Source organism: Aquarana catesbeiana, linkage group LG02, assembly GCF_042186555.1.
Source record: "Aquarana catesbeiana isolate 2022-GZ linkage group LG02, ASM4218655v1, whole genome shotgun sequence".
Lineage (NCBI taxonomy): Eukaryota > Metazoa > Chordata > Amphibia > Anura > Ranidae > Aquarana > Aquarana catesbeiana.
This window is the reverse complement of record NC_133325.1, coordinates 514568839-514587833: the sequence shown is the minus strand read 5'-3', so window position 1 is coordinate 514587833 and position 18995 is coordinate 514568839. Positions and strand designations below refer to the sequence as shown.

Here is an 18995-nt window from a genome sequence, read left to right as displayed (position 1 = left end):
CATGAACTAAAGCCTTGCAGCTGTAGCATGTGTACACCTCTGCAGCTAAAGGAAGTATGGGTTGGGGGAGGGGGGGGGGGCAGCAAAAGCGGGACCCAACCACAATGTTTTACCACCCTCTACCAACTGCTAGTGTAAATGAGCCTTTAACCTTTTATACAGTATCTCACAAAAGTGAGTATACCCCTTACATTTTTGTAAATATTTTATTATATCTTTTCATGTGACAACACTGAAGAAATGACAGTTTGCTACAATGTACAAAGTAGTGAGTGTACAGCTTGTATAACCGTGTAAATTTGTTGTCCCCTCAAAATAACGCAACACACAGACATTAATGTCTAATGAGCAGGCAACAAAAGTGAGTACACCCCTAAGTGAAAATGTCCAAATTGGGCCCAATTAGCCATTTTTCCCTCCTCGGTGTCATGTGACTTGTTAGTGTTACAAGGTCTCAGGTATGAATGGGGAGCAGATGTGTTAAATTTGGTGTCATCGCTCTCACTCTCTTATACTGGTCACTGGAAGTTCAACTTAGCACCTCTCTGAGGATCTGAAAAAAGAATTGTTGTTCTACACAAAGATAGCCTAGGCTATAAGAAGATTGCCAAGATCCTGAAACAGAGCTGCAGCATGGTGGCCAAGACCATACAGTGGTTTATCAGGCCAGGTTCCATTCAGAACAGGCCTTGCCATGGTCAACAAAAGACGTTTGAGTGCACATGTTCAGCATCATATCCAGAGATTGTCTTTGGGAAATAGATGTATGAGTGCTGCCAGCATTGCTGCAGAGGTTAAAAGGGTGGGGGGGTCAGCCTGTCAGTGCTCAGACCATACGCCGCACACTGCATCAAATTGGTCTGCATGGTTGTCGTCCCAGAAGAAAGCCTCTTCTAAAGATGATGCACAAGTAAATCCGCAAACTGCTGAAGAAAAGCAGACTAAGGACATGGATTACTGGAACCATGTCCTGTGGTCTGATTAGACCAAGATAAACTTATTTGGTTCAGACGGTGTGGTGGCAACCAGGTGAGGAGTACAAAGACAAGTGTGTCTTGCCTACAGTCAAGCATGAGGGTGGAAGTGTCATGGTCTGGGGCTGCATGAGTGCTGTCGGCACTGGGGAGATACAGTTCATTGAGGGAACCATGAATTCTATCATGTACTGTGACATACTGAAGCAGAGCATGATCCCCCTCCCCCTCCAGGGCTGTATTCCAACATGACCCCAAACACACCTCCAAAATGACCACTGCCTTGCTAAAGAAGCTGAAGGGTAAATGTGATGGACTGGCTAAGCATGTCCCCAGACCTAAACCCTATTGAGCATCTGTGGGGCAGGAGGTGGAGGAGCGCAAGGTCTCTAACATCCACCAGCTTCATGATTGTCGTCGAGGAGTGGAAGAGGACTCTGGTGAACTCCTTGCCCAAGAGGGTTAAGGCAGTGCTGGAAAAGAATGGTGGATACACAAAATATTGACACTTTGGGCCCAATTTGGACATTTTCATTTAGGGGTGTACTCACTTTTGTTACCAGAGGTTTAGACATTAATGGCTGTGTATTGAGTTATTTTGAAGGGACAGCAAATTTACACTGTTATACAAGCTGTACACTCACTACTTTACATTGTAGCAAAAGTGTCATTTCTTCAGTGTTGTCACATGAAAAGATATAATAAAATATTTACAAAAATGTGAGGGATAGATTATTTTCTTGCAAATGCACTATCTTAATACCATTATTGAACGCTAAGTAATGTACACAGAAATAATACAGCATTAGTTTTGCGTTTGGTATATTTTTCAGAATCTGAGTTGGCTTCAGTCATGTTGGTTTTCTTTTGCAGCTGTCATTGGCTATGAGTGCTAAAAATAATGGCCGTTGTGGTAAAAAACAATTGTTGTTAATTAACATTTTGAGCCCATCGTGATATTGAAATTTTTATTTATTTTTTTTTCAATCAGTAAATTGTCGTCATCATCATCATCATCATCATCATGTTTCCTCAGAAGAACATTGTAGGAGACCATTGGGGTTATTTACTTCTATGCCTTTCAGCCTTCATTGCTGCTAGTTATGGTAAGTTTGTGTTTTTTTTTTTTCGTTTTTTTTTTACTACTATATTTACAATAAACAAGTGGGGAGAAAAAAAGAATAATCTAACTTTTGTTCCTATGCCTACCAAAAAAAAAAAAAAAAATAAAAAAAAAAAGTAGCCAATTATATGAATGCATTATTAAAGTGACACTGAAGGTTCGTGTTTTTAAAAAAACACAGCCGAATGCAGGACTCGGCCCCGCCCGCCAGCGGCTGCGTCATTGGATTTGATTGACAGCAGCGGGAGCCAATGGCTGCACTGCTATCAATCTATCCAACAACAGCCGAGAACCCCCTAGCAGAGAGACAGCGCATCTCCATGGGTTAGGTTCGGGGGGGGGGGGGCTGGAGGGCTGGAGGGCTGGTCACTGATGGGTGTTTTTTTCACCTTAATGCATAGGATGCTTTAAAGTGAAAAAGCACAAACCTTTACAACCCCTTTACGTCTACTCGAGAGCCAAGAAAAAACATTTCAGTTTTAACTCTTTTGCTGTCACTGAAGTAAGAGATTGTAAAGATTTATTTGTTGTGGGTTTTTTTCTAATATAATAAACACGTTATACTTGCCTGCTTTGTGCCATGGTTTTGCACAGACCTGACCCGATCCTCCTCTTCTGGGATCCCCCGGCTGCAGTCTTTGCTCCAACTTTTCTCAGCGTGCCCCAATAGCAAGCTGCTTGCTGTGGGGGCACTCACTTGGGCTTAATTCCAACCCCCCCCCCCCCCCTTCTCTGCTCCCAGGGGTAAGTGCAATCCATTACCATTTTAAAGTGTTATCCATCAAACAAATACAAAACAAACAGAATATCTGATTACACGTACTATTAAAATGTTATAGTCTGCACATCCAGCTTTTGTCGTACGAAAAATCGGAGTCGAAAGTACCATACCAACAAGCCGAAAATCGGCAGATCGCTCGGACTAAATTTTACTTCCAATTTTCGTATCGTGTGTAGGCTGCTTCCACACTTAGGCTCTTTACAGGTGCTATTTTTAGCGCTATAGCGCCTGTAAAGAGCCTCTCCTCTCACTCCAGTGTGACAGCCTGAGGGCTGTCACACTGGAGCGGTGCGCTGGCAGAATGCCAAAAAAAGTCCTGCAAGCCACATCCTTGAGGTGCTGTAGGAGCGGTGTATACACCGCTCCTACAGTACCCCTGTCCATTGAAATCAATGGGCAGCGCCACTGAAGCAGCAGCGCTTTGCAGGTGCATTTAACCCTTTTTCAGCCGTTAGCGAGAGTTAAAAGTGCCCCACTAGTGGCTGAAAAGTGCCCGCAAAAAATGACGGTAAAGCGCTGCTAAAAATACTTTACTGCTGACGCCCCCAACACCCCAGTGTGAAAAAGGACTTAGGGTCAGCAATGAGTGCAGTGCAAATAAGTTTGGTCCAAATGCTTCAAAGATGGTTGAGAATCTGTTGAAAGTGATCCACGTTCTGGAAGGCCTGCAACAAGCGGAGCACCTGAGAATGTTGAATGTGTTATAGGCTGCAATAAACAAGGATTGGCGACTGTCACTGCGAGAACTAGAAGCTGATCTAGGGATTACAAAAAGACTGTCTGAGATTTTGATGTACTACTTTGAATGGGAATGACATGTTATTGTTCTATTGTCCATTGTTCTGTCTGTTTGGTTTGTTTTTATACCTCCCCAAGATCCAGCACTTCTATTGTATGCTAAATTCTGATTTTTAAAGCGGGGTTCCACCCAAATTTTGAATAATATCTGTATGTATTCTCTTCCTTCCCTAGATGCTGACATGCCATTTTAAAAAAATTTAAATCGCCGTAATTACCTTTTATTTTTCTATTCTTCTTTGCACTTCCTGGTTCTCCTCCCGTGGGAGTAGGCGTGTTTCTAGCCTCTCCCAGACTCCTGGGAGCTAGTCTCAGGCTTCCCAGGATGCCACTGAGCATGTGCGGGAATGAGCAGTGAATGCTGGGAGCACAGCATTCACCACATCCAGGAAATAAATGCTTGTGTGCTTCAAATGCCCACAATGAAGATGGAAACCGCCTGCAGTGAATAATATAAGTTATTCTTTCCGGCGAAATCTGACACAGGCGGACATATTACACACAATATGTGAGTATGTAATGCTGAGAAGAAAAGTTTGAATGAACTCAAAAAAAAAAAAAAAAAAAAAAAAAAACCCATAGGTGGACCCCCGCTTTAAATGGCAAGTGCCTATATAGACTTAAATGTAATATCTATTAATCTATATACAAACTTGTATAGTGGGGGGGGGGGGCACGCGGGGGAACAGAGACAGGCTTGTGTTCCTCTAGACTCACTTAGAAAAAGATATTTGCCAAAAATCTATTTGTTAAATGCTTGCAAATTTCTGAACATTGACATATTGCAGGTGTTTCTATACTGTTCCAAACTGTCATTTTCTTGTGATGGCATTTTTTTTTTTCAAATCCATAATAGAATTTTTGTTCTATTGCCCATTCTGCTAAAGATGATGGGACAGTTCTTTATCTCCAGTGGCGAGGAATCACTGCTCTCACTACTGAGATAAATGAAGAATATCTTTCTTAGTGATTTGTAACTTGCTTCTTTGTTTTAATAACGCACATGTTATGCTTACCTGATCTGTGCAATAGTTTTGCACAGAGCAGCCCTGATTCCTGGGGTCCCCCCACCGGCGCTCCTGGCTTCTTCTGCCTTCCGGGAAAAAAAAAAAAAAAAAAAAAAAACACCCAGCAAGTGGTTTGCTGGGGGTACTTATGGGGGATTCACTCTATTGACACACACACACAGTGCGGCTTGGCTCAGCCCCTGCTCCCTCATCACTGGATTTGATTTACAGCAGCAGGAGCTAATGGCTCTCGCTCCTCTCACGGAGTCCAGTGAGGAGGGATAGAGAGGGCAGCACCGCTGTTCACGGGCACAGCACTGGATCGAGATCAGGCTGGCTCAGGTAAGTATTTGGGAGGGCTCATGGGGAGCGTGGGGGTTTACAATTGGCCTAGACAGAGTGCAAAGCAAGAGGGAACAACAGGATAAGGTTAAATGTTTGATCTTGTCCAAGGCAGCATAATACAAGTGTCACTTTCAAAAAATAAACAAACGCGCAAGTATAGAGCGCCGTTTCAAAGTCTTAGCAAGGCAGAGGTGGATTTCAGTCAGGCAATGTAGCCCAGTGTTTAAGAGAAGAGTGGAGTCCTATGCAGTTACCAGTGGTTATGGAGAGGCAGGTGTGAAATCGCAGACAGATAGTCTTTGTGTTGCAGAGAAGGTCTATGCAGTTACCTGAAAGAGCAGAAAGGCATGATGAGGAGATGATGGTGAGGTGGTCCTGTTGTTGAAAGTGGCACTTTGCCCAAGGAATGGCCAGCCATACCCTATTTATCCAATCGAGGATTGGCTTGTGCAGCTGTCAGACAACTCATTTATTTAATAAACCAAATACTTGTTCACCTGGTTTGTATGACCAAAAGATGACCTTCACTTATCAAAACCAAGTGCTTGCTGCTCTGGTTTCTTCAATGGGTTTACTCACACACCCAGTTTGTGCGGCAAACTGGGTGAGTGACAACCCATTCATTTAGAGATGTCTGGGTTGTCTCATTCAGAGACAACCCATCCAGTGCTTGCTGCTCTGGCCTATTCAATTCTTTAAAGTGGAGCTCCAGCCCCCCTCCAAAAATTAAGTCAGCGGCTACAAATACTGTAGCTGCTGACTTTTAATTAGGAAACTTGCCTGTCCAGGGATCCCACGATGTGGGCACCCCAGCTGATATTTTTTTTTTTCCCAATTGGCTCTTGGGGGCTGTCCGGCCATTCCTTGTAAGGGAAACTAGCAGTGAAGTCTTGCAGCTTCACAGTCAGTTGCTTACTGCTCTCCTCTTTCTGAATGGCCTGGATGCGATGGAGCGAGGGCCAAACTTTTGGGGAACCTCGCATTTTCCACATTTTTTTTTCATGTTACAACCAAAAACGTAAATGTATTTTATTTGAACTTTATGTGGCTAACACAAAATGGCAAATAAATGGGAAGTGGAAGGAAAATGATAAATAGTTTTCAAAATTTTATACATATAAATATTTGAAAAGTGTGGCGTGCACTTGTATTCAGCCCCCTTTACTCTGATACCCCTAAAATCTAGTGGAACCAATTGCCTTCAGAAGTCACCTAATTAGTAAATAGAGTCCACTTGTGTGTAATTTAATCTTAGTATAAATACAGCTGTTATGTGAAGCCCTTAGAGGTTTGTTGGAGAACCTTGGTGAACAAACGGCGCATCATGAAGGCCAAGGAACACACTAGACAGGTCAGGGATAAAGTTGTGGAGAAGTTTAAAGCAGGGTTAGGTTACAAAAAAAATATCCCAAGCTTTGACTATCTCACGGAGCACTGTTTAATGCATCACCTGAAAATGGAAAGAATATGGTACAACTGCAAACCTACCAAGACACGGCCGTCCACCTAAACTGACAGGCCAGGCAAGGAGAACATTAATCGGAGAAGCAGCCAAGAAGTCCATGGTAACTCTGGAGGAGCTGCAGAGATGCACAGCTGAGGTGAGAGAATCTGTCCACAGCGCAAATATTGTGCAATCCACAAATTTTGACCTTTATGGAAGAGTGGCAAGAAGAAAGCCATGTGGGGGACACAGCAAACATGTGGAAGAAGGTGCTCTGGTCAGATGGGACCAAAATTGAACTTTCTCTTTCGTTCATTGACAGACACAGCGATTTCTTATTCAGAACCATAGGGTTATATCGCCCCCTACAGGAGTAGGACACTAGGCAGAAAAAAGACTCGGCTATGCCAATGGGTAGTCTAGATGATATACACTTCTTCCCCCCCCCCCCTTTGCTATAGGCCTCCAGTTTTTTTTTTTTTTTCTTTTTTTTTCTGCTTAGTCAGGAGTAAGGACCTAGTTCCATGCTGGGATCTCTAGTCCTGGCAAATTTTATTTTTTTGTTTTGTTGTTTTTCCTGGATTTTTTTTCCGGTGAGATCTGCAATCAACTGCCGGACTGGGCGACGGGCTGGACATTTGATCCAGTGGTCTCCCCATCCTGGCCATCAAGCGTGTGCAGATCACAGCTACACACTAGGTTGACCGTGACATAGCCCCACTGGACAGGGGCTGGCCCTGCGAGTTAAACGTCTCGCGAGGTCGCATACGACCGAGTCTCGGCTTGTCGCAGCGTCATGGCCGACAGCCCCCCATTTTGGTGGCGAGGAGGTTCTTTCTTGAGCAGTGCCTGCCTGGTCCTGGTATGGTGAATAAATGTCCCCTACCCCCTTGGTGGGTTTGCGGTGGACGTGGGCCCCTCGGTCGGTCCTGCGGGTTTCCCTCCACCCTTGCACCCTCTCTTCCTGGGGTGGATGGTCTCTGGAGGTCCCCTGGTAGCCCCCCTTTCCCCCTCCCTCTATATGGGGTAGTGTAGTGCCATGATGAATCCTGGGGATGGGGTTGCGTACTGGTGGGCAGGGGGTGCACGCTGCCAGGTGCCTGGATGCACTGATTGCATCTGTGTGGAAAACTTTAAAAATAGAGGATGCGGCTGCGGTGGAGGTAACGGTCCCTTTTGGCATTCACAAGCCATCTCGTGCAGCTAAAGTGTTCCCTTATCCCTCCATTTTTGACAAGTTTGTCTATAAGGAGTGCTTCGCTGTGCGCTTATCCTTTTTCAGGAGAGCCTTCTCAAGAAGTGGACGACTCCACTCCCAACTCCGGTCTCTCGATTGAACAAAGCCACTATGATTCTGGTTGTAGACTCTCTGGCTTTTAAAGATCTGGCTGACAAGAAGGCAGAGTCTCTGAGCCGCACTATGTTCACTATTGCGGGTTCGGCTCTTCGGCCCTCCCTGGCCATTGCCCTGATGTCTCAAACGCTGATAGAGTGGGCGAAGCTGTTGCGCTGTGACCTGGAGGGTGATCAGTTTCCTCCTGCCTTTACTGAATTGTGGACCAGCTGATCCAGGGGCTGCAATTTGTCTGCGATGCCTCTTTGGACGCAGCGCCCTTGCTTTGTAAGCTGTCTGTTTCAGTGGTAGTGCTTCGGTGGGTATTGTGGCTAAAGTGTTGGACTGCGGACCAGGCCTCTAAAAAAGCCCTAGCTGATCTGCCTTTTCAAGACTATCGTTTGGGGCCACTCTGGATGATATCATTAAGAGTGTCGCAGGGGGAAGAGTACTTTTCTTCCACAGCCCAAAAAAGGGGAAGGAGCCACGTTGTCCTTCCTTCTCGGCACACACAGTTTTTTTTTCCGTCCCTCGGAGTCCACTGATAAAGTCTCAGTCTTTTAAAGCCCCCCTCGGGAGGTTCCAAGCGACCCTGGTCGGGCAAATCGAAAGTGGGGTTCTCCAGATAAGATTCCTCCGGTATAAAGGGACGCCCTCACCCGCAGTCCGGGTGGGGGGAGGGCGTCTTTGCTGGTTTCCGGGCTCGTGGACCTCTCTGATAAACGACATGTGGGTCCACGAAGTGATTCTGTCTGGTTACAAGATAGAGTTCCAGTCTTGTCCCCCCAAGCAGATTTTTTCCATCCAATCTGCATCTGTCTCCGGACCGCTTGTTAGCTCTTCGGGGCACGGTGAAAGGCCTGTTGCTTCAAGGGATGATTGCCCCAGTTCCGGTGTTTTATTCAAACCTGTTTGCGATCCCCAAAAAGAGGGTACAATCCGTCTGATTCTGGACTCCAAAGCCCTGAACCGCTTAGTGAGGGTTCGGAAGTTGAGAATGGAGTCTATTCCCTCCGTGGTGGCATCTCTTCATCAGGGGGACTTTCTTGCCTCCATCGACATCAAGGATGCCTACCTGCACATTACGATATGTGCACAACACCAGCGTTTCCTCCACATTGCTGTGGGAGTGGAGCATTATCAGTTTGCGGCGTTACCCTTTGGTCTCGCCTCCGCTCCCGGGTCTTCACCAAGGTGTTGGTTCCGGTTCTGGCGCTATTGCGCCAGTGGGGAATTGCTGTTCTAGGCTACCTGGACGGCCTTCTGCTGCGAGCAGAGTCCCCAGCGACCCTGAGGGGCGACGTGGAGATCGCTATTCAGACTCTGGCAGATTTTGGGTGGCTGATAAATGACCAAAAGTCTGCGCTGATTCCAGTTCAGAAATTGGTTTATCTGGGTCTTACTCTGGATTCCGCTCTGGAAGAGTGTTCCTTCCGCAGGACAAACTCCAGAAGTTACAGGCGGCAACCCGCTTACTGCTATCCAGCCGGTGGGTCTCCCTGCAGACTTGCATGCGGGTGCTAGGCCTGATGGTGTTTATGTTCGAGGCGGTCCCGCTTGCTCAGTTCCATACGATACCCCTGCAAAAGGAGATTTTGTTAAAGTGGGACAAATGTCCAGGGTCTCTAGACAGTCAGATTCGGCTGAGCCAAGGAACCAAAGGGTCCCTGATCTGGTGGCTTCTTTCACAGCCTCTTTGGCAGAGGAAATCCTTTCTCCCTCTGTACTGAACAGTGGGTATCACCCATGCCAGTCTGTCTGGGTTGGGAGGAGTCATGGGCCTGAGCTCGGCTCAGGGTCGCTGGAGGAGTCCAGGCTACCTATCAACATCTTGGAACTCCGAGCAATCACTCTGTCTGGAACAAGGAGTGTGTTAGTGGGCCTGGAAGTAGCAGGCATTCTCCATTGGGCAGAGCATTTCGTCCCAGCCGTCTCCGCCATCCACTTTCTGGGGGTGGACAACTGGCAGGCGGATTACCACAGTCAATAAGTTTGACCAAGGGGAGTGGTCTCTTCATCAGGAGGTATTTCAACAGATATGTCTGCATTAGGGCTCTCCAGAGGTAGATCTGATGACATCCTGGGTCAACAGGAAGGTGCAGAGGTTTGTGGTCCAGTCTCGAGACCTTCTGGTGACCGCCCCAGACGCTCTGGTGGGGCCAGTATTGTCTGATCTACGCCTTTCCTCCTCTCTAGCTTCTGCCTCGGCTGTTACGCAGGATCAAGGCCAAAGGAATTACGGTCATTCTAGTGGCCCTGGACTGGCCTTGTCCATCCTGGTATGCCGACCTGGTGTGTCTGGTCGCATACTCCCCTTGGCGGCTGCCTCTCAGGGAGGATCTGCTATCCCAAGGGCTGATCTTCCACCCTGCTTTACCATTGCTGGTTTTAACAGCCTGGTTGTTAAAAATCAAATGTTGAAGGATAGAGGCTTACCTGTGTTGGTGATTCCGACACTACTCAAAGCTAGGAAGTCTACTTCCAGGAAAGTATATCATCGGATGTAGAAAGTGTACATTTCATGGTGTGTGAATTTGGCCTTGAGTACCATCAAGGGCCAGGTGTCGGCTTTGGTGGTTTTCTTTCAGCGCCTCCTGGCTTCGCATTCCCTGGTGCGTACCTTCATTCAGGTGCTGCAACATGTGGTTCCAACGGTGCAATCTCCCATGCCACCGTGGGACTTGAATCTGGTGCTTTCGGTTCTACAGAAGCCTCCATTTGAAAATATTAGAGAAATTCCTCTGCTCTCTGTCACAGAAGGTGGCTTTCTTGGAGGCCATCGCCTCTGCTCGCAGGGTGTCGGGATTGGTGGCGCTATCCTGTCGCACGCCCTACCTGGCGATTTCATAAAGGCAAGGTGGTTCTTCGTCCTTGTCCTTCGTACCTTCCAAAAGTTGTTTCTGATTTCTGTCAGACAGTGACTCAGGCCTATTCTGTCAGGGGTTGGGTTCCTCCCATCCCGGTGAAGGTGCACTCTACTCGGGCACTGTGTGCCTCCTAGGCCTTCCGTCATCAGGCGTTAGTGATGCGAGTGTGCAAGGCGGCCACCTGGTCGTCGGTGTACACTTTCACAGAGTTATAAAAAAGTGAATGTGCTGACATCTGTGAATGCCTCTTTTGGTCGCAAGGTTCTGCAGGCTGCAGTCTAGAAGGTTTTTCCCTCATGAAGGGGTTTTCTTACTGTTCAGGTTGGGCTCCAGTTGTTCTCGTTGAGCTCCAGATTGTGCGGTTGGCCTGTTTTTTTTTTTTTTTTTTTTTTTGGCTGCCCCACCCCTCATGTTTGGCGCTGCTTTGGGACATCCCTATGGTTCTGAATAAGGAAGCGCTGTGTCTGTCAATGAACAAATGAGAAAATAGGATTTTTAACTTACCGTAAAATCCGTTTTCTCTGATTTCATTGACAGACACTGCACCCACTCCTCTATGGAGTTTTTAATGCTTCTGAGACTGCTTGTGACAAAACCTGAAGGCCTATAGCAGAGAGGGGGGTGTATATTACCTAGGACTGCCCATGGGCATAGCCAAGTCTTCTTCTTCTTCTCTTTTTTTTTTTTTTTTTTTTCTGCCTAGTGTCCTACTCCTGTAGGGGGCAATATAACCCTATGGTTCTGAATAAGGAATCACTGTGTCTGTCAATGAGCTCAGAGAAACAGATTTTACGGTAAGTCAAAAATCCTATATCTTGGTCAAAAAGCAAGATGCTATGTGTGGCGGAAAACTAACACTGCACATCACCCTGAATACACCATCCCCACTGTGAAACGTGATGGTGGCAGCATCATGTTGTGGGGATGCTTTTCTTCAGGGACAGGGAAGCTGGCCAGAGTTGATGGGAAGATGGATGGAGCCAAATACAAGGCAATCTTAGAAGAAAACCTGTTAGCCTCTGCAAAAGACTTGAGACTAGGGCGGAGGTGCAGCTTCCAGTAGGACAACGACCCTAAACATATAGCCAGAGTTACAATTGAATGGTTTGGATCAGGGGTAGTGAATTAAAATTGAAGGAGGTCCGGTAACTAAAAAAAAAAATTTGGCCGAGGTCCGAATCGCAAGTCTGTGCCTTGAAAAATTGTGTGTGCCTCTTTACATCAGGTGCCCCCATCACAGTGCCACCTTACACCAGGTGTTCCCATCAGAGTGCCCCTATACATCAGGTGTCCCCATCGTCGGGCCCCTTTAAAAAATATATGCCCATCAGAGTGCCCTTTAACATTAAATAAGGGGCATTCTAATGGGCATATTTCATGTTAAGGGGCCCACTGATGGGCACATTTTATGTTAAGGGACACGCTGAAGAGGACATTTTATGTTAAGGCACAGGCTGATGGGCACAACAAAATATGCCCATCAGCGTGCCCCTTAACATTAAATATGCCCGTCAGAGTGCCCTCTTATTTAATGTTAAGGGGCACTCTGATGGGCACATTTTGTTGTGCCCATCAGAGTGAACCTTACATTAAATGTGCCCATCAGATTGCCCCTGTAAACACCCCACATACCTTGTGGCAGGCAAGGATCCATAGGTAACAAGCTGCAGGGGACGAGAGCTCCGCCGGGAGTTTTGGTGAAGGGGCGTGCATAGCACATCATACCTTGTGGCTCCCGACTATCACTCGATAACAGCAGGGGGCGGGGCGTGCACGTGATGTCACGGCTTACCTTGAAGCTCCCGGCTCTCACTCAATAACAGCAGGGAGCGGGGGGCATGCACGTGGCGTCACGGCTTGCCTCGTGGCTCCGACTGGGAGATGCAGATGGAAAGCAGCGTGGGGGGGCAGGGTGCACCATGATATCATTAGTTGCAGGGTGCCTGCGGGCCCAGCAACCAATGACTGCTGAGCAGCGGGGATGGGGCCTGGCGGTCCGGACAGGAGCGTTTTTCGGTCCGTGTTCGGACCTCAGGCCGCCATTTAGTGACGGCTGGTTTAGATCAAAGCATATGTATGTGTCATAATCACTGATCTACTAACAGACATATCAGCCTGGATGTCAAACCACTTCCTCAAACTGAATCTAAAACTGAGCTCTTAATATTTCCTCCCCCATGTACCCCCTCCCCTGACTTCTCTGTCAAGATCAATGGCACATCTATCAGTCCGTCCTCACATGCCAGGGTGCTAGGGGTAACCTTAGACTCTGAACTGTCCTTTCAGGCCCACATACAATCCCTATCCAAATCATGCTGCCTTAGCCTCCGCAACATTTCCAGAATATGTCCCTTTTTAACTAATGACACTACCTTGGGCAGCACAGTGGTGTAGTGGTTAGCACTCTCGCCTAGCAGTAAGGCGAGCAGCACTCTCGCTTAGCTGGTTCGAATCCCAACCACGACACTACCTGCCTGGAGTATGCATGTTCTTCCTGTGCCTGCGTGGGTTTCCTCCGGGTACTCCGGTTTCCTCCAACACTCCAAAGACATGCTGGTAGGTTAATTGGCTTCTGTTCAAAAATTGGCCCTGGTATATGAATGTGAGTTGGGGACCTTGGATTGTGGGCTCCTTGAGGGTAGGGACCGATGTGGGTGTACGATGTATGTGCGGAGTGCTGCGTGAATTGGCGGTGCTATATAGGTACTTTTAAAAAAAAAAAAAAAAATACGGATGATTGTAGACACGTACCCACACTCACTCAAGTCGAACTGGATGGACTGGTGTCTTTATTCAACCTTACTAACTATGTAACCAAGCTTCTAATTCACTCCCTGGTTATCTCTCACCTTGACTACTGCAACTCCCTCCTCATTGGATTACCTTTTTAAATAGACTATCCCCCCTTCAGTCCATAATGAATGCCGCTGCAAGACTTATCTACCTTCCCAACCATTCAGTGTCCTCCACCCCTCTCTGCCAATCCCTCCACTGGCTTCCACTCACCCAACGAATAAAATTCAAAGTACTAACAATAATTTACAAAGCCATCCATAACTCTGCCCCCAGCTACATCACTAACCTAGTCCTAAAATACCAACCAAGCCGCTCTCTTCGGTCATCCCAAGATCTCTTGCTCTCTAGCTCCCTTGTCACCTCCTCCCATGCTTGCCTCCAGGATTTCTCCAGAGATTCTCCCATCCTTTGGAACTCCCTACCCCAATCTGTCCGACTGTCCCCTAATCTATCCATCTTTAGGCGATCCCTGAAAACCCTTCTCTTCAAAGAAGCCTATCCTGCTTCTAACTAACACTGTCTTACTTCCTCCATCAGCTCATCCCCCCCACAGCTATTACCTTTTTGTATCAATTGACCCTTCCTTTTTAGATTGTAAGCTCTAACGTGCAGGGCCCTCTGATTCCTCTTGTACCAAATTGTAATGTAACTGTAATGTCTACCCTCATGTTGTAAATCGCTGTGCAAACTGTTGGTGCTATATAAAACCTGTATAATAATAATAATAATGGCCCAGTCAAAATCCAGACCTAAATCCAATTGAGAATCTGTGGCAAGACCTGAAAATTGCTGTTCACAGATGCTTTCCATCCAATCTGACAGAGCTTAAAGCGGAGTTTTGCTGGAAAAAAAATAGTAAAAGCCAGCAGCTACAAATACTGCAGCTGCTGACTTTTAATATATGGACACTTACCTGTCCAGGGAGCCCGCAGTGTCGGTAGCCGAAGCCGATCCGTCCTTTGGCTCTCGGCTGCTGCCGCCGACATCCTCGGTAAGGAAATAAGGAAGTGAAGCCGTGCGGCTTCACTTCCTGGTTCCCTACTTCGCATGCGCGAGCCGCGCTGCGCGTCCTCACAGGTCCCTGCTGTATGCTGTATTCTGTGTCTCTGTGTATTAGACAGGTATCTGCTCCCTCCTCCCCCCTGAAAGGTGCCAAATGTGACACCGGAGGGGGGGAGGAATCCAAAAAGTGGAAGTTCCATTTTTGGGTGGAACTCCACTTTTAAGCTATTTTTTCAAAGAAGAATGGGAAAAAATTTCACTCTCCTAGATGTGCAAAGCTGGTAGAGACATACCCAAAAAGACTTGCAGCTGTAATTGCAGTGAAAGGTGGTTCTACAAAGTATTGACTCAGGGGGACTGAATACAAATGCACGCCACACTTTTCACATATTCATTTGTTAAAAAAAATGAAAACCATTTTATAATTTTCCTTCCACTTCACAATTATGAGCCACTTTGTGTTGGTCTATCAAAATCCCCCCCAAAAAAAAGACAAAATGTGGAGAATTTCAAGGGGTATGAATACTTTTTCACGGCACTGTAAGTGCTTGTTGTTTGGACTCTTCTGCTCAACTCACTTACCTGGCTTGTGTAGCTGTCAGACAACTCAACCCATCCAATTATTTAACTGAGTGCTTGCAGTGCTAAAATACCCACCTATCCAAAACCAAGTGCTTTTTGAACTCTTGCTGCTTAACTCAAGTACCTGGCTTGTGCATTTATTTAAGGCTTGCTGTTCTGGACTTTCGTGCTGCTTATCACACTGCTTTTATCGCTTTAGCTTCAGCTTATTCACCTGTTCAGACTTGTTTTATTAGCAGATTTAGAGCTCACAATCTATTATTGTCTAGCAATGTCTAATAATGTTTTAGCAGCACTCATCGGTTGTCTGACTTTCAGCAACTGTCTGGTGTTTTATCAGCACTCATCAACAACTGCCATAAACTGGTACCAGGAAAGTCGGTGTTGATGGGAGAATCCCTCCTGCGGAGCTATTGTATTCTCCTTGCAGGGGGGTGGGGGTGTCAGAGAAACACACATAGCTTGCTAGCAGGTATGGCCGCAGATCGATCAATCAACTTGGGTACAATCAGCTGCTCATACATGGATCGAATCTCGGCCAGTTCAGCAGATTTGAACAATCTATGGCTTAAGCCGAAGTCCTCATATGGTCTTATGAAGAGAGCTTCATACCTGGTCTCTCGCCCCTCTATGTATCAGCTGGCTAGTTTGACAGCTGGTCTTTGTTCTGCTGGTGAGTTAACAATTCTGATGTCGGCACCCTCAGCTGCTGCACCACTTTTAATGGAGTCAGTGCGGTTGAGAATTTTTGGGTCTGTGAGGGTTGTGGTTTTTTTTTTTTTTTTTTTTTTTTTTTTTTTTTTTTCTGAGGAAGTTGTGTAGTTATCCCTCTTCCCCAGCTCAGGCTGACCTATAGAAGAGCCAGAACCAGAGGCTGTTGAATTGATTGGTATTGATTCAAGGTGAGATGTATAGGCAGAGGCATCTTTTGCTCACCTTCCTGCTGAGTACCATGTTGAGTATCCTTGCCTTTCTTTGTGCTGTTTGCCGTGCTTTATACTTGTGTTTGCACAGTCTCTTCTCTCCATCTCACTCTCCATTGGCGGTTTGCACTGAGCCCATTGTACTGTATGCTGTGTCTCTGCTGCTTGCCCAAGTGAATTGCTTGGACCAGCTGGCTGCTGTCTATGTAGTCAATCCATTCCCGCTTTCTCAGTTTTCTCCACCGTATATCCTGATTTCACTGGCAGTCTGGGAGGAGCTGTCCCAGCACATCTCTGGCTCAACCACACTGACTCCATTTTTTTTTTAACAGAAAAGTTTTTATTTTCTTGACACAAAATAAAAATAAAAGAATAACAAGACAGTATATCATGGTACTAAATACACAGAGGGTACATAGTGACAAAAGTAATACATAGATGAGGGTTAGATTATTCCTGCTGAGTGGTGTACAGGTTTTTTGAGATAGCATGTGTATATCAAACCGTTTTTTTTTTTTTTTTTGCACAGTCAATACTAGATCAGGGGCAGCCCTCTCAAGGTCACCTCATTATGGGAGCAGACTCATCCCTCAGGTTATCCACAAGGCTCCCGTCCCCCCTCGCCCACCCCAAAAAAAAAAAAAAAAGGGGGGGTCAAGGGGAATCTCCCCCCCCCCCCCCCCAGCCATATCGATAGGCCTAAGTCCCTAGGGGCAAGGAAAAGGGAGAGGAGGATCAGAGGATCGCCCCCCCCCCCCGGCCGATAAGTAGATCAGGGGTCTATATGGGGCTAGCCACATGCGTCAATCCAGCTTGACCATACTTTATCATATTTTTGTGGACAGTTTCTGCTCTCATAAGTGATACGGTATAATGGTAACACATTGTTTATCGCCTTTTGCCAAGTCTCTTTAGTCGGGGCTTCTTTTTGTTTCCATTTGAGGAGTATTTCCCTTCTCGCATAAAAGAGTGAGTAAGTTAGGAACAGTTTAATGTAACGGTCTCCTGCTATGTCTTCCAAGTGGCTCAAAAGGAAGGTTAAGGGGTCAAGTGGGATTTCAACTCCACAAACTCTCTCAAGGGTGTCCGCGACTGATCTACAGAAGGGGTGGAGCTTGGGACAGGACCCGACCATGTGGTAAAAGGTGCCCGTGTCTAATTCGCATCTAGTGCAGTTGGGGGTAAGAGCAGGATAGATCCTTGCAAGTCTTTCCGGCGTGTAGTAGGCCCTATGTATACATTTCAGTTGGATAAATCTATCCTTCGCAGCGATCATAGATGGTATGAACGCCGTGAGGCACTCCTCCCACTCCTCCTCCCCCAAGGCAGGAATGTCTCCCTGCCATTTGATAAGTGATTTGTTATTCTTAACCTCATGTGACACTGTTAAGTAAAGATATAAGGAGGAAAGGGGTTTATCTAGCATCTCCGAGGTCAGAAGGCATTCAATGGGATCAGGCTCCAGTGACACCTGGGCGGGGAATTGGGCCTTCAGTGCGTGTTGTAACTGCCAGTACCTAAAAAGGAAAGACCTTGGTATATTGTATGTCGCTTGTAATTCACGAAATGAAAGTATAACACCCCGAGGCATGACATGTTTTATAGTGGTAATACCCCTCTTGGCCCAGATTGCTGGATCCGGGACAGTGAAAAGATGGGGAAGCATGGGATTAGCCCATAGCGGAGTATATGGGGAGACTTGTGACTGTGGTATGAGGGATGCTCTAGAAGATTTCCACACCTGGATTGTGGTTTTCATAGGGCTTGTCACTGCAGGGTCAGCTCTCGGTCCCCTGTACGGCAGATTGGATAACGCTGCATAAGATCCCAACAGGGCCCCTTCCAGAGTGACTGCAGGGTTTTGTCTAGGTTGTTAGAACCACCACCTCACTGTCACCATTACTGCGGCCCAGTAATACATCAGGAAGTTAGGCAGCGCCAGACCTCCACCGGACAGTGGGAGGTAAAGTGTGTTTTTTGCTACTCTTGGGGACTTGCCTGCCCAAATGAAGGAGATAACTACACTCTCCAGTTTGCAGAAGAAGGACTTGGTGATAGAAGTCGGGGTGTTTCTAAAATAATAAAGAAACTTTGGTAAAAAGACCATTTTTAAGAGGTTCCCTCTGCCCACCGGGGTCAAAGGAAGGGACTTCCAGGCAGAGCATCTCTGCTGAAGCTGGTTTAAGAGAGGGAGTACGTTTTTTCTCCAGGAAGCCTGACAACGCCTTCCCTATTTTGACTCCCAGGTAGGTAAATTAATCTACCCATTTCAGCGGGGGTACCAGTCTCCGTCTCCGGCATCGCCTGGCAGAGGGGAAATAGAATCGACTTATTCCAATTTATTCGGATTCCCGAAAATCGGCCAAAATGATCAAACATGGCAAGGGCTGTTTTGAGGGATGTGGAGGCATCTGCTAAATAAAGGATAGTGTCGTCTGCGTACAGTGAAACCTTTTCTGTCAACAAGCCCACCCTGATACCCTTTTTTTTTTTATTTCCAATCTTTTTATTAGTAGCAATATAAAATAGTTACATGCTTTTCGTAGCATATTGTATTTAAAGTGCAAATAGCAAAAACGATGAAACAAATTACAAAGGCAAAAAAAAATGGAGCTAAGTACCTCGCATTTCTACTGTGCGCTGTGGTAAATACAAACAGTGATAAATATGTAAATAGTAATAGCTTACAATGTGCTATATTCCCCCCCCCCCCCCCTCTTTTCCTTCACCCTTTCCTTTCCTACTCTTCCCACCCACACTTTATCTAGTACCCGCCTTACCACCCCCCTCCCTTCCCTTATAAACAGCTCAAAGATTAAATTCATTAACGCTAGGACTTACGGCGTGCTACAACTGTCTAAGCCCCAGTGAGGCCTGTTCCTACACCCAGAGTTAACTGATCTGAGGCATTATTCGCCCCCGCACTCGTGAGGGGTTCCGAGGTAATTAGTTCAAAATAGGTGTCGAATGTTCAGCTCCTGGAGCCAGAGCTTCCATATGCCAAGAAATTTACTGTAGTT

At 46.5% G+C, this 18995-nt stretch overlaps 1 protein-coding gene across 3 annotated transcripts in view; it reads left to right on the top strand.

Annotated features, from left to right (window-relative positions):
* The window catches only part of LOC141128477 (C4b-binding protein alpha chain-like), a 365002-nt gene that overhangs the window by 126048 nt on the left and 219959 nt on the right, over positions 1 to 18995 (top strand). For all 3 annotated transcript variants that reach the window (XR_012241699.1, XM_073615784.1, XM_073615783.1), the window contains exon 2: positions 1966 to 2080. Coding sequence is in view for 2 of the 3 variants with exons in the window: in XM_073615784.1 (XP_073471885.1) it covers positions 1999 to 2080 (82 nt within the window). In the remaining variant the exon portion in view is untranslated. The remainder of the gene's footprint in view (positions 1 to 1965; positions 2081 to 18995) is intronic.